The 14,491-nt window shown below is 40.1% G+C and overlaps 1 protein-coding gene across 1 annotated transcript in view; it reads left to right on the forward strand.

The window, feature by feature from the left end:
* The window catches only part of LOC128318140 (butyrophilin subfamily 3 member A3-like), a 37,729-nt gene that overhangs the window by 6,536 nt on the left and 16,702 nt on the right, over positions 1–14,491 (forward strand). Inside the window, exons 3-5 of the mRNA XM_053233502.1 lie at positions 4,532–4,882; positions 8,891–9,169; positions 11,674–11,706. Of these exons, the coding sequence (XP_053089477.1) occupies positions 4,532–4,882; positions 8,891–9,169; positions 11,674–11,706 (663 nt within the window). The remainder of the gene's footprint in view (positions 1–4,531; positions 4,883–8,890; positions 9,170–11,673; positions 11,707–14,491) is intronic.

A 14,491-nucleotide genomic window follows, 5' to 3' on the forward strand; every position in this document is an offset into this window, starting at 1 on the left:
TTTCCAATAAAGCTTTGGGTGTTAACAGTTCTTTTCCCCTTTACAGACTCAGTATCAACATTTGGCAAGCTTTGAATTGACTCAGTAAACCCTTCAGCATTCATACGCTTTTCATCTTCCATTTTGCAAACAATTGTGAACAAACATACAATTCATATACATAAGCAATGTCTATTCAGCAACCAATGCATTGGAATTACGCTTTAAACCCAGTTGTGCGCACATGTACATGGCCATTTTAATGTTGCAACAACAAACATACTTATAATCCAGTCGAGGGACCAGGCCTGATTCAGCAGAGCGCGCAGAATAAATCCAACAACAAATCCTCCAAACGGGAAGAAATATAATGCAAAACGAATCCACCAAGTCAAATAAAGCCATTGATTAAATCCAGAGACGTGTGACAAAATGATGTCCTCACGTGCAGCAACACGTAATCTTTCTCCAAATGTCCATGTCCTTTATCCATCCTTCTGTCCGTCGAAACAAATGCGTTGACTTTTACTCCAACGATGAATCAAGCGATGTCCCAGCAACACACATTTCCACATGGATCCAACAGGAACAATCCACAATTACAGTCACATTTCCACGACGAAGCCTCCATGCTTGCTACTTAGTGAAGCACAGTTTTTGACTTTATGTAGCAGCTTTCCATTAAACTGCTGGTATTGGTAATAGGAGTGAGCAAGTAGTTGATGTGTAAAAAAAAATAGAGTCTATACAAACAGATGTAAGATGCAAATTGTCTCTTTCTTTATTGTGCTTCAGTGAATAAACATTGCTTCAATTAGCTTCCTGTTGTGTCATTTTGTTTGGTTCACAGAAAGTCCACACAAAACTCCATACCTTGTAGATACAGCATACTGTTCAACACGGTCCAACACATAATCCAAAAAGCCTGTTTAACATAATGAAGCACGACCTAAAACGGTCAAAAACTGTGTGCTTCCCCACTACCAATACACACACCTGTTGTCTCATTATCCAATTGCCCTGATATACCATGGGTATTCTATACCAGAGTGCCACCCAATGGACAAATATATAACTACAACAAAAGTAGCAGTAAAACATAAAACTAACTTACCTCAATATGCTTCAAGTTTGATGGCGAACTTTTGAAGGCAGATACACTATATTACCAAAAGTATTCAGTCACCCATCCAAATGATCAGAATCAGGTGTCCTAATCACTTGGCCTGGCCACAGGTGTATAAAATCAAGCACTTAGGCATGCAGACTGTTTTTACAAACATTTGTGAAAGAATGGGCCGCTCTCAGGAGCTCAGTGAATTCCAGCGTGGAACTGTCATAGGATGCCACCTGTGCAACAAATCCAGTCGTGAAATTTCCTCGCTCCTAAATATTCCGCAGTCAACTGTCAGCTTTATCATAACAAAATGGAAGAGTTTGGGAACAACAGCAACTCAGCCACGAAGTGGTAGGCCACGTAAACTGACGGAGAGGGGTCAGCGGATGCTGAAGCGCATAGTGCAAAGAGGTCGTCGACTTTCTTCACAGTCAATTGCTACAGAGCTCCAAACTTCATGTGACCTTCAGATTAGCCCAAGTACAGTACGCAGAGAGCTTCATGGAATGGGTTTCCATGGCCGAGCAGCTGCATCCAAGCCACACATCACCAAGTGCAATGCAAAGCATCGGATGCAGTGGTGTAAAGCACGTCGCCACTGGACTCTAGAGCAGTGGAGACGTGTTCTCTGGAGTGATGAATCACGCTTTTCCATCTGGCAATCTGATGGACGAGTCTGGGTTTGGCGGTTGCCAGGAGAACGGTACATTTTGGACTGCATTGTGCCGAGTGTGAAATTTGGTGGAGGAGGAATTATGGTGTGGGGTTGTTTTTCAGGAGTTGGGCTTGGCCCCTTAGTTCCAGTGAAAGGAACTTTGAATGCTTCAGGATACCAAAACATTTTGGACAATTCCATGCTCCCAACCTTGTGGGAACAGTTTGGAGCGGGCCCCTTCCTCTTCCAACATGACTGTGCACCAGTGCACAAAGCAAGGTCCATAAAGACATGGATGACAGAGTCTGGTGTGGATGAACTTGACTGGCCTGCACAGAGTCCTGACCTGAACCCGATAGAACACCTTTGGGATGAATTAAAGGGGAGACTGAGAGCCAGGCCTTCTCGGCCAACATCAGTGTGTGACCTCACCAATGCGCTTTTGGAAGAATGGTCAAAAATTCCTATAAACACACTTCTCAACCTTGTGGACAGCCTTCCCAGAAGAGTTGAAGCTGTAATAGCTGCAAAATGTGGACCGACATCATATTGAACCCTATGGGTTAGGAATGGGATGGCACTTAAGTTCATATGTGAGTCAAGGCAGGTGACCGAATACTTTTGGTAATATAGTGTATTTCCTTGGTGAGTGGGAGACAAAGAATATATTTCATCTTGTATAAATCCTTACTAATACCACTACAAGAAAGGAATTCTCCACGGGTGCTCTTGATCCTGTGGCTGATTTTGGACTGTATTCGCAGCCGAATCCTGATCCTCCATTTTCTTCCACTGATTGTTATAATTTCTCTCAGGTCCAGCTCAAGGTGCTGTGCATTGCGGTAATTGCTGTGACATGACGTCACTTCCAAAGGACCAATGAACATGTCTGGCCAGTTTCATTGAATGTTAAAACGAATCTCATTGACAGAATAAATAACATTTAAATTAAACTTGTAAGGAGTAAAAAGTACTTTTTTTCTTTAAAAATGTAATTAAGTAAAAGTATGAGTATTCATTTTTAATTATACTCAAGTAAAGTACAAATCCCCAAAAATAATACTTAAGTACAGTAATCAAGTAAACTGTATATGCTGCATAACTGTATATGCTGCAATAAATACAATTTCTTGAAAATATGAATTACATTAACAAACTAAAGGACTTACCCAGCAGAATATCATCCTCCAAGTCCACATTTCTCACCTTAAGTGGCGATGCAACAGGTTCTTCATTACATGGACCATGTTCTAACTCTTTGTCAATTTTGTCTAGTTCATTCTTTTAATAAAGGTATTTAAAGCCCAATTATTGTCTCAGCATTTATATTGTGCACAATATTGATTGAAGGCCTGTAACAAGGTGTATAAGCTAAGGCCTTTATGGGTTTTTTTGGGCTGATTTTTAAGTCCAACCAATAAAATGGAAGCCAATGCATGCAGTGGCCCAATAGCTGTTAAATTTTGGGATGGGCTGAATTAAGTGTCAAGATTTCAGGGTAGGTTAAGTTTAAGGGCAACCAATCGAGTTTGAGATGAATGAGCAATAGGTGAGAAATATTAATTATCACTTGGGTGTGAAAACTTCCCCTGACAGGGGATTATCTACCATGGCAACAAATGGCCATAGCATGGAAAGTTACATCAGTCACTATACACCCGAAATGGTATATAATCAGATGTATATGGATGTGTGCAATTTGACAGTCCCGGCCAGTACATTTCTGAATACATCCAAAATTCAGTGCTCTGAACATCTACTATATATACAGTACTGTGCAAAAGTCTTAGGCACCCTATTTTTTAGTACGAACTTTGTTATAGATTTCTACGTTATTGATTCTACATTATTGATTCATTGTTGATCTTCTACATTATTGATTCAGTACAAAAACATTTTAGATTTCCAAACATTAGTTTTCCAGCGCAAAATTAAATGTTACAGAAAAATGTTTGTATGTCACTAAAGAAAGCAGGATGTTACATAAGAGACCACTTTTCAGACAAAAAAACATAATGAAGGCTGCTGGGTTTTGCTGCAAAAATAAGAGGCAAGTGTGACAGTCAAAGTCTCCAGAAGAACTGTTGCTGCTTCTGCAAGATGCTCAGTAAAGCTTACCGCTCATTTCCTTGTAAAACTGCACACATTGTACCTGAGACTACTATTTTTTTTTTTTTTCAAAAGCGAAGGACCGTCACACCAAATATTGACTTGGTTTCATTTAATACTGTTTACTGCTCTTTATAGTATTTTTTAAATGTAGAAACATTTAATTTCATTATTTTTGAAGGCATCTTTGCTCTACAGGATTTCTTTGCATGTGCCACAGGACTGTGTGTATATATACACATATACACACACACACTATTTTTATACAACAATTTTCATTACAAAATTTATTGACTGCATTATTGTATTATTATTATTGTATTCACTCGAGCTGGCATGGAGTCCACAAATTGTGTAAAATTTATAATCCATTGTAAATCCACTGGAATGTCATCTGAACATGTGCTTCAATAGAAGAGATGAAGCATAAGGAAAATCTGATCTTTTGCAGAAAGCAATCAAACTTGGTCAATTGCTTACATTTAAATAAGGACCTAGAAAGAGTGCAGAGTCATGAATATTAAATATTGATTTTAAATATTTAAACATTCCTCAGATGTTGTACCTGGAATCTGCTGAAGCCACTCTCCCAGTTTGGGGAGTATACAGCATGTTGTATATTTATACTGTATATTGACATACAATATTTTGTTTCTTTTCCAAAAACACAGAGCAATTAAAGGTGGTTGGTCCAGATGTTCCTCTTGTTGCTGTAGCTGGTGAAGACCTGGTTCTGCCCTGTTTTATCAAACCCAGCACCAGTGCTGTGGACATGAGAGTGGAGTGGTTGAGACCAGAGAGAGGGGTTTTATTTGTGCATGTATATGAGAATCATGAAGACAGAAATGAAAAGCAGGCTCAGTCTTACAAAGGAAGAACATCACTGTTCAAAGAGGAGCTGCAGAAAGGCAACGCTTCACTCAAACTCTCAGCTGTCCAAGTCTCTGATGAAGGAGAATATAAGTGTCTTGTTGAGGACAAATCCTGGTATGATGACATCACTGTTCTTGTAACTGTTGAGGGTAAGATCCATTTCTGCATTGAAGGTTTATATAGTGAACTATTAATATATTTGAGTGAGTTTTTATATGGGAGTTCACACACTGACTGATTAATCACAGATTTTAGTGTTTTATCTGTTCTAACACTCCTACTTCAACTCAGAAAAGGGCTGTTTTGTTTCTATAACATATCTCAAGATGCACTTGGATATATCATCATGTAACCTGGAGTCACTGGGTGTTTTGGGTCTTTCAACATCAGCCACTCTCACCCAGGCAACCCAGCTGGGGATGATCAGGCCCTGGCTTGTGTCCAAGTAGTTTATATTCTATGGATTACCCACTCATTCTTCAGCCTTGCCAACATGCCTAATACAACCAGAACCACACAGGCCTCCCCAGTGACTAAGGCTGTAGCAAGCCCCACTGCATTGTTAATGCATGCTCAGTGCTACTGTTTCCATATTGGTTCGTCACATTACACCTAATGCCACTCAGGCATGTCCACCTAACAGAACCAGAGCCATACAGACCTCCCCAGTGACTAAGAAGCCCCACTGGCATCATTAATGCATGCTCACTGTCACTGGTTCCATATGGATTCCTCACATTTACACCTAACACCACTCAGAAATGTTCACCTAACACAACCAGCCAAACCAGCCTACTTAGTGACTAAGGCTGTGACAAGCCCCACTGGCACCATTAGTGCATGCTCAGTGCCACTGGTTCCACATGTATTCCACCCCACAAATATGTCTACCTAATACAACCAGAACCGTCCATACATTGACGCATGACACCAGCACACATCTCACCCCTATCTAGGTAGCATGTGTGCAAGGATCATTCTTTTTGATCCACAGCCATCTAGAGGCCTTCTCTGCTGCCTCTGTGGTGGTTCTGATAGCCTTCCTCTTCTGCATGCTGGTGATGCCCAGGAGGTGGTACACATTACACATAAACTGAGCTGCAAAGCCTCTGCAGCCCACATCTATGTGCTTGCACCATGCTCTCCACTCCTGTCTGTGGCACTCTTCCGCCAAGTCTGCATACTTGGCTCTCTTCCTTTCATTGGCCTCCTCCATTCTCTCCACCCAGGGCACTCTAAACTCCAGGATGACCATCTGCTTTGATGTTTCTGAAAGCAGCACTATGTCTGGTCTCAAGTTGTTTTCTGTATTGTTTTTGGGAAATGGAGCTGCTTCCTCCCTCATTTGCCAGTCATGTGCTGTTCCAAAGAGCCCTGCTGCTGTCTTAAGATTGGGCTGGGGTTTCTCTCCTGCTCTGACAAAGGCAGCTGCCTGCCTTGCTGGTCTGAGGTGCTTGCACTGCTCTCTGGCACTGGTGTCAGCAGTTGCCTTCAGCAATTGGTCATGCAGCCACTGGTAGCAACCTTCACTCGGCACTTTGGCGCATTAGCTGAGAATGCACTCCAGTGTTCCTCAAGAGGAACACTGGAGCCTAGAGAGGGGTGAGATGTGTGCTGGTGTCATGCGTCAGTGCATAGATGGTTCTGGGTGTTTTAGGTAGACATATTTGTGGGGTGGAATACAGTGTTCCTCTTCTGAGGCACAAAGGACATGTTGGTGATTCAACCTTTCCCCAACTGTAGACGTTGGATAGATTTGGTAGCATGGCATAAATAGACTGGATTAGGAAATTGACGAGGAAAGGCTCAGCCTGGCCCAACTCAGACCAGGAGGTCTTTTGATCTAATGCCCGTTCGCATCTTGTCCATGCAACTTGTTGACACATACCCACCATCTCACTAGCATGTAGCTCCCCAACCCCAGCTCCCACCAGCTCTTGGCACCTGTCCATTCCCTGGACTTGGTCGCAGTGGGTTTTTGTAAAGCTACTAAGCCCCACTCGGCTGGATGCCACTGTCCCCACTAGAGGTCTTTGCCATAGCCATAACTCAGCCTGGTCCACTGCATCCTGGCCCTTCTATTTTCTCCCAGTTTGCACTTCATTGCCAGCCTGGGAAACTTTTGGGTATCTCAACCCCTTGTACTGTAGCACCTCTCTTGAACAAATGACCTTGAACACTTCATTCAGACTGCTCTTAGGGAGCCTCAGTTTGTTGTTGTTTCTGAACAAAGCAATACTGCTCAAACTTTGTGGCAGGCCCAGACACTAGTGAAGGTGATGATTGATCCTCCTCTCAAAGCCCTTCACAGTTGATAAAGCAAAATCATTCACCAGGAGTGGCCACAAAATACTGAGAAGGATTCTGTGTTGGTAAATCCAAACCTTAACTTCCCTGGTTGCCCTGACTTCACTGCCACCAACCATGCCTCCAACTACTGATTTGTAGCCATAATGGATGCAGCATCCTTCAGAGTGCTGTCAAAGGTCTTCTGAGGCTCTTAAAAGGCTTCTCAGTGACTGATGGTATCTTGGTGCCTCCCAGAGGTAAATGGAACCGGTCAGTCACCTTCTCCCTCTTCAACACCAATTACCTGCATTTCTCTGGCTTGATGCCCATTCAAGCCCACATGATGAGCCTCTCCAATCCCTGGAGAATCCATCTGCACCCTGGCATTGTTGTTGTTGTTTTGGCTCAGATGGGTTGCTGAATCCAGAATCCAGAGTTGGTCAGAGGGCATCTGCATTCCACCTCGGCTGACTTGACCAGCATGTTCATGGCCAAGGCAAAGAGAGTCACATGAAATAGTACATCCTGTGATGATTTCTTTTTCCACCTGGGGCCACTCTGACATGACTGCCCCATAGGTGACTCTCAGCCTGAAGCTATGGTAATGGTCCATAATGAGGGCACTGGTCTTGCATGGGACATGAAGCCACTCTAGTGCAGTCTCCACCAGCTTGTGTGTTATGGATATCATATGCATTGGTGAGGTCCAGCCACAATAACCTCAGGTTTCTTGTTGTACTTCTCTGATCAGCTGTGTTATGAATCCTGTATGTTCAATGCATTCTGGCACATTTATGATCCCACACTTCTGCACGGAGATGTTGTACTCATTCTTCAGGAGGTACTCAGACAGTTCACAATACTGAAAAATATCTTCCCTTTGACTCTGAGCAGTGAGATTGTCCTGAACTGCTCTATCTTCCTTGAGTTGTCTTCCTTGGGAATCCAAACATGGGAATCTTCTGCAAATCTCCATTTATGAGCTACTTTCCCACTCCTCCAGATAACCCTCAGGAGCTTTCACTGCAGGAGCCTGGGACACCTTATGTACATTTTGTTGGGCACTCTGCTGGGTCCAAGGGCCAAACTCTGGAAGCCTTGATGACTTCCTGGATTTCCCCCTACCTGGGTCTGGCCTACCTTGCTGTTAAAGTTAAAGGTAGGCCAAGGTGTATCTATCAAGTTTCTGCACTTCCCCAGATACTCCTTCCTTGCTGCATCACAGAGATGATGGTCTACCTTTTTTCTGAAACAGATGAGGTGGCCACTGCATTTCTGCCCTAACAGCTGCCTGGCAAAAAAAGGTGCAACAGAAAAAAAAAAAGAAAAAAAAAACGCTGCTTCCAACACATCAACTTAAAGAACTGATTATTCACTCGTTATGGCTCATTGGTTTATAATAGTAATTTTGTACACTCAGATATGTGTTAGTTTAGATAGATAGACATACTTTATTGATCCAATGAGGGAAATTCTTGTTTGAATTTTATGTCAAACATTTTAATCATTATCATGATTAATTATGTATGTGAATTTCCCTGTTTCTAGCTTTTCCCCAAACAGTTTACTGCAGCAAAATTAAATGAGCAAATGGTGGCACAGGAGATCTCAGGAGTACCTTTGTTTAATTCTTGCTCATTTTCTTATCAAAGATTTGTTGCTAAGACCATTAAAAGCTTAATATTTTGCCATTTTGGGCTTGGCCTTATATTTAGCATCAAACTTATTAGCTTTTTTTTTTTTTTTTAAAGAACACACTACATCAATGAACTGAAAATGAGCAGGAAACCGGGAAAGTTACATTATCTACTTTTTTTTTATATGATTTCACTGTATTTAATGTAATAGTTTTTGGTTATTGACTGTAGTTCTGGGAAGCCATCCGGTGATCACGTTGGAGAGTTATGATAACTCAGGTGGGATTAATCTAGTGTGTGAGTCCAGAGGTTGGAACCCTGAGCCTGAGGTTCTGTGGCTGGACAGAGAAGGAGCCACTCTGCCTGCTGAAGATACACAGACACACAGAGACACTGAGGGCTTCAGTGTGAAACGCCGCATCACTGTTTATGATTATAGTGACTCCAACAGATTTTATTGCAGACTTCAGCAAAAACATCACATGATGGAGACAGAGGTTATCATTAATAGTAAGTGTCTATGATTAAAAAAAAAACTCTTCCACTTAGTTTTAGATTGTAACATTCTACCGTAATCATTACACATGATGTAATTAATAATGAAACATGAGCATGATGAACACACAAGTTTTGCATTAGAGCAAAAATGTTATTTTATTGTATCTGTTAGTGATTTTGCTACAAGTTCTGTCTATAAAAGTTTGTTTTGTAGTTATCAATAATTCTTGCACAGTTTCTTAAAATTATCTGTAACACTGTAAACTTGGTTTCATTTTAGGTAAAGTCTTTGGTGTTTGGAAGTGGGTTGTCGGCATTTCAGTTTCAGCATGTCTTACTGCTGTCGGGTTGATAGTAATTGTGATTATCTGTTACAAGAAAGGCAATATTTCAATCATTTTCCTTCATAACATCTCTAGCTTAAATTATACTGCACTTTATACCATAGCTTCAGTCCACAGATTCCCAACTCTGGTCCTGTAGAACCCCCTGTCCTACACATTTTAGTGTTTTTCTTGCTCTAACAGCCTGACTTTAACAGGAAAGGGAATGGCTGTTAATCAGCTGATTATCTGCATCAGGTGTGTTAGAGCACAGAAAACACTAATATGTGTAGAACAGGGGGTTCTCCAGGACCAGGGTAAAGAACCTGTGCTTTAGTCATTAGTACACAGGAGTCCAGTTGGCTGTGCTCTCTGTGAAGAGGATTATTTAATTCAGTCCTGTCTCAAACTCTCATCTCTATCTCTTCACTTCCATTACCACAAGCCCTTTCTGAAAAAAATGAAAGGTTGTTTCATTAATGAAAGTATTGTTAATGTATCAGGCCTCACCCTGCACATCACAACATTATTACAAGACACAGGAATGAATTTGCATTGAAGTTCAGTCATTTCACTTTATAAACATAGTAAAAGTATTAGAGTATTTATAGCTTAACATAAGTTTAGCTATAACAAAAGCCCTTAATTAAATGTCATCAATGTTGTTTAACTTTTACAAATATTTTCAAATTGTCAAAATAACACTGACATTATCTTTAGTTCCCCCTCTGGCTTAAGTTTGCAACATTATGCAAATCAGTTTATTTTAATACACCATCAGACTTTTTTGAACAATTTAGGCCAATCTGATAAATAGATAGTGATTCATGTATAATAAAAAATAAAATATTTATGACAAATTGAGTGCATAATAAAGCAGTCTATTTGTCATAATATACTATTTATATTTCATGATCTTTTATATCAGAATCAGAATCGCTTTATTTTGCCAAGCACACTTGCATGTATAAGGAATTTGTGTTGGTACAAGGTGAGAACATATAGGGACAACAAACAGCATTCAACAATTAATTTATTTATTTATTTATTTGTTTGATTTTTGTGATATTCTTCAGTAGCAAGGCACTAAATATGGCAGTAGATTTTGCTGAGCTAACACTAACTAAGATAAGATAAGATAAATGCAAATGTAGGCTTTTATTTAGACAAAAGACAAATCAAGTGTTATACATAAAGCAAAACAAGAGCTAGGCAAACATGGCACCAACCACAAAACAGGTTATTTACCACAGATATTTAGCAACTAAACAAGGCTGAGAACTTATCTGAGAACTTATCTGAGAACTTACCTGAGAACACTAATCAAGGGGAAACACAAAACAGGTAGGTAAAGTCAAGACCACATGCATGGTCATGTAGTCCAGAAATGCCATATCATATCTGAAACCAGCACTGGTGTGATACTAACACCGACTTAGAGACACAATTTAACATGGTGAAATAAGAAGGTGTAGAACAGGGCAGAAAATACAGCTCCTTCTCATGTTTACTCAAATGAATGCTACCAAATTCTTGTCACCTCTGGTCATGCATCCAGATTCTGTGAAATCTGAAACAGGAATAAAAATGCTTCTTAAATATTCAAGCAATTTAAAATTATAACTGGATTTTGTATGAAGAAAATGTAGCACAAGCAACTTGGTTGATCCTCCTAATGGCACCTTGCATCTTCATAAAATTAATTCTCAAGTGCTTGAATTTTTTTCATCTGAATTTTTTTACATGATTTTTTTAAAACCCCAGTTTTCAACTGCTTGTTTGGTTTTTTTTTTTACCAGCTTGAATTATTATTATTTGAATATCTTAACCCAAATTTTTCCAGACCTGAATTTCAGATTAATTCAGAACCATCATAATAAACTATCTTAAGATTCACATTGAAAATTTTCAATAACCACATTTAGACTTTTTTCAAGCATTCAGATTCAGCTACTGCTGACTATGATTTCACTCACCATTGAGAAAAGTGGAGATATAAACACATATCAGTCATAATACATTAAATTACTTGTTTTCTATATGATTCATAACTGATCTGTAACATCATGTTCCAATTTATGAAGTGTGTTTAATCATTGAACAAATATATAATTTTTTTATATAGTTTTTTTAATTATTTATATAGAATTTACACAAAATACTTTGTGTTTTTAATAATTTTATCTGTTTCAGCCTCAGAGCTTGAAAAGGAGAAGCAACGTGCAGGTGAGAATGAACTTTTTGTGCTTTTAAAATCATACTGATTATTGTACTGATTAATAGGAGGAAACTTAACTGATTATATCACCCTGTTAAAATGTAATCATAAAGGTAACTTTGTTTGGGACTGTACAGGCCACTTTTACTTAGACACACAATTTAACATGTTGAAGGTTCACAAGAAGGTGCAGATCGGGGCAGAGGGCAGAAATTATACAGCTCCTTCTCATGTTCATTTAAATTAATGATCTCAGGTCATGTATCCAGACTTGTAAGCAGGAAGTAAACAGGAAGGAGGCTTATGGGGTGAAATAGCAGTACCCGAGTCAGCAGAACCCGATAGTATACTATAGGATTTTTTTACTACCTGAATTTTTTAAACCAGATTTTGACACCTTGAATTTTTTTAACATGATTTTTTTAAACTAAATTTTCAGTACCTGAATTTTCAGATAATTTTGTTCAGAATCAATACATTCCAATATCCTGAGATTCACATTGCAAAATGTCAATAACTACATTTACACATTTTTAAGCATTAGAAATTCAGACTCTGATTTCACCCCATAGAGGGTTCTGTAAGAAAAGTGGAGATATAAACATATCAGTCACAATACATTAAATTACTTGTTTTCTATATGATTCATAACTGCCCTGTAACATCATGTCCCACTGTGTGAAGTGTGCTTAATCATTTAACAAATATATAACATCAGCTTACACTTACATTTCATAACTGCAATCTGATTTGTGTTGTCCATTTACTTTATCACTACATTACACTGCTTAATCTATGTATACTTTTATTTAAATATAATTTACACAAAATACTCAAAACAATTTTATCTGTTTCAGCCTCAGAGCTTGAAAAGGAGAAGCAAAATGCACTATGGCTCTTTCCTCCGTCTTGTCATGTGTTTGTTTACGTTTCCATGTGTGTTTTATTTTGGTTCATATCCTGTCTCCTTGCATATATTGTCAGTGGTTGTCTTCCTCGTGTTTCCTGATTACTCTCACCTGCTTTCAGTTTGCCCCTTGATTAGTTTGTGCATTTAAACCCTCGTGTTTCTTTGTTCAGTGTGAAGTACAGGGGTTGGACAATGAAACTGAAACACTGGCCAATATAGTGTTGGAGGTTTCATGGCTATATTTGCGCAGCCTGGTGGCCAAACTTCAGTGATTGCACATTCCACCAGTAAGAGCAGTGTGTGAAGGTTGAATTAGCAGAGCAACAGCACAGCTGTACATAAAATATTGCAATGCACACAACATAATGGGAGATATATCAGAGTTCAAAAGAGGACAAATTGTTGGTGCGCGTCTCGCTGGAGCATCTGTGTCCAGGACAGCAAGTCTTTGTGGTGTATCCACGATAGAGAGAGCCACGGTATCCAGGGTAATGTCAGCATACTACCATGAAGGACGAACCACATCCAACAGGAGTAACTGTCGACGCAAGAGGAAGCTGTCTGAAAGGGATGTCCTGGTGCTAACCCGGATTGTATCCAAAAAACATAAAACCACAGCTGCCAAACTCACTGCAGAATTAAATGTGCACCTCAGCTCTCCTGTTTCCACCAAAACTGTTCATCGGGAGCTCCACAGGGTCAATATACATGGCCGGGCTGCTATAGCCAAACCTTTGGTCACTCGTGCCAATGTCAAACGTTGATTTCAATGGTGCCAGCAGCGGAAATCTTGGGCTGTGGACAATGTGAAACATGTATTGTTCTCTGATGAATCCACCTTCACTGTCTTTCCCACATCCGAGAGAGTTATGGTGTGGAGAAGCCCCAAAGAAGCTTACCACCCGGACTGTTGCATGCCCAGAGTGAAGCATGGGGGTGGATCAGTGATGGTTTGGGCGGCAATATCATGGCACTCCCTAGGCCCAATACTCGTACTAGATGGGCGCGTCACTGCCAAGGACTACCGAACCATTCTGGAGGACCATGTGCACTCAGTGGTTCAAACATTGTACCCTGAAGGTGGTGCCGTGTGATAATGCATCAATACACACAGCAAGACTGGTGACAGAGTGGTTTGATGAACATGAAAGTGAAGCTGAACATCTCCCATGGCCTGCACAGTCACCACATCTGAATATTATTGAGCCACTTTGGGGTGTTTTGGAGGAGCGAGTCAGGAAACGTTTTCCTCCACCAGCATCATGTAGTGACCTGGCCACTGTTCTACAAGAGGAATGGCTCAAAATCCCTCTGGCCACTGTGCAGGACTTCAGTATCTATCATTCCTAAGACGAATTGATGCTGTATTGGCCGCAAAAGGAGGCCCTACACCATACTAATAAATTATTGTGGTCTAAAACCAGGTGTTTCAGTTTCATTGTCCAACCCCTGTATATCATTGTTCAGCTTTTACCTGGCTGGTTTCACCAAGCCCTCTGTTTCCGCACACGCTACTCAGAGGCCTTTTGCATGAAGCAAGTTGAACAAACTCAGAGTTGCAGAATAAATTTTGAGTTGACAAAACCAAACAAATCTAACCCAGGTTAATTAAGGTCAACAGGTTTCATGACGCTGGTTATCAACTTTCTCAGTAAACCCAGGTTTTAACCTTCAATCAAAACAGATAATGTCACCCTGATCAAATGTAATCATAAAGGTAACTGGGAACTTGTTAGACAGTACAGATTGCTGTAGTTGAGTTGTATGCATTAACAGTATGGTTCTGGCAGGAATGATTTTGAAAAGAACATATGCAAGATATTTTCAACAGATGTGTATCAAGCAACAGTAAAAAAATTACAAGGCAAATGTCCTGTCTTAAC

The sequence above is a fragment of the Pangasianodon hypophthalmus genome, chromosome 4, assembly GCF_027358585.1.
Source record: "Pangasianodon hypophthalmus isolate fPanHyp1 chromosome 4, fPanHyp1.pri, whole genome shotgun sequence".
Taxonomy (NCBI): Eukaryota; Metazoa; Chordata; class Actinopteri; order Siluriformes; family Pangasiidae; genus Pangasianodon; species Pangasianodon hypophthalmus.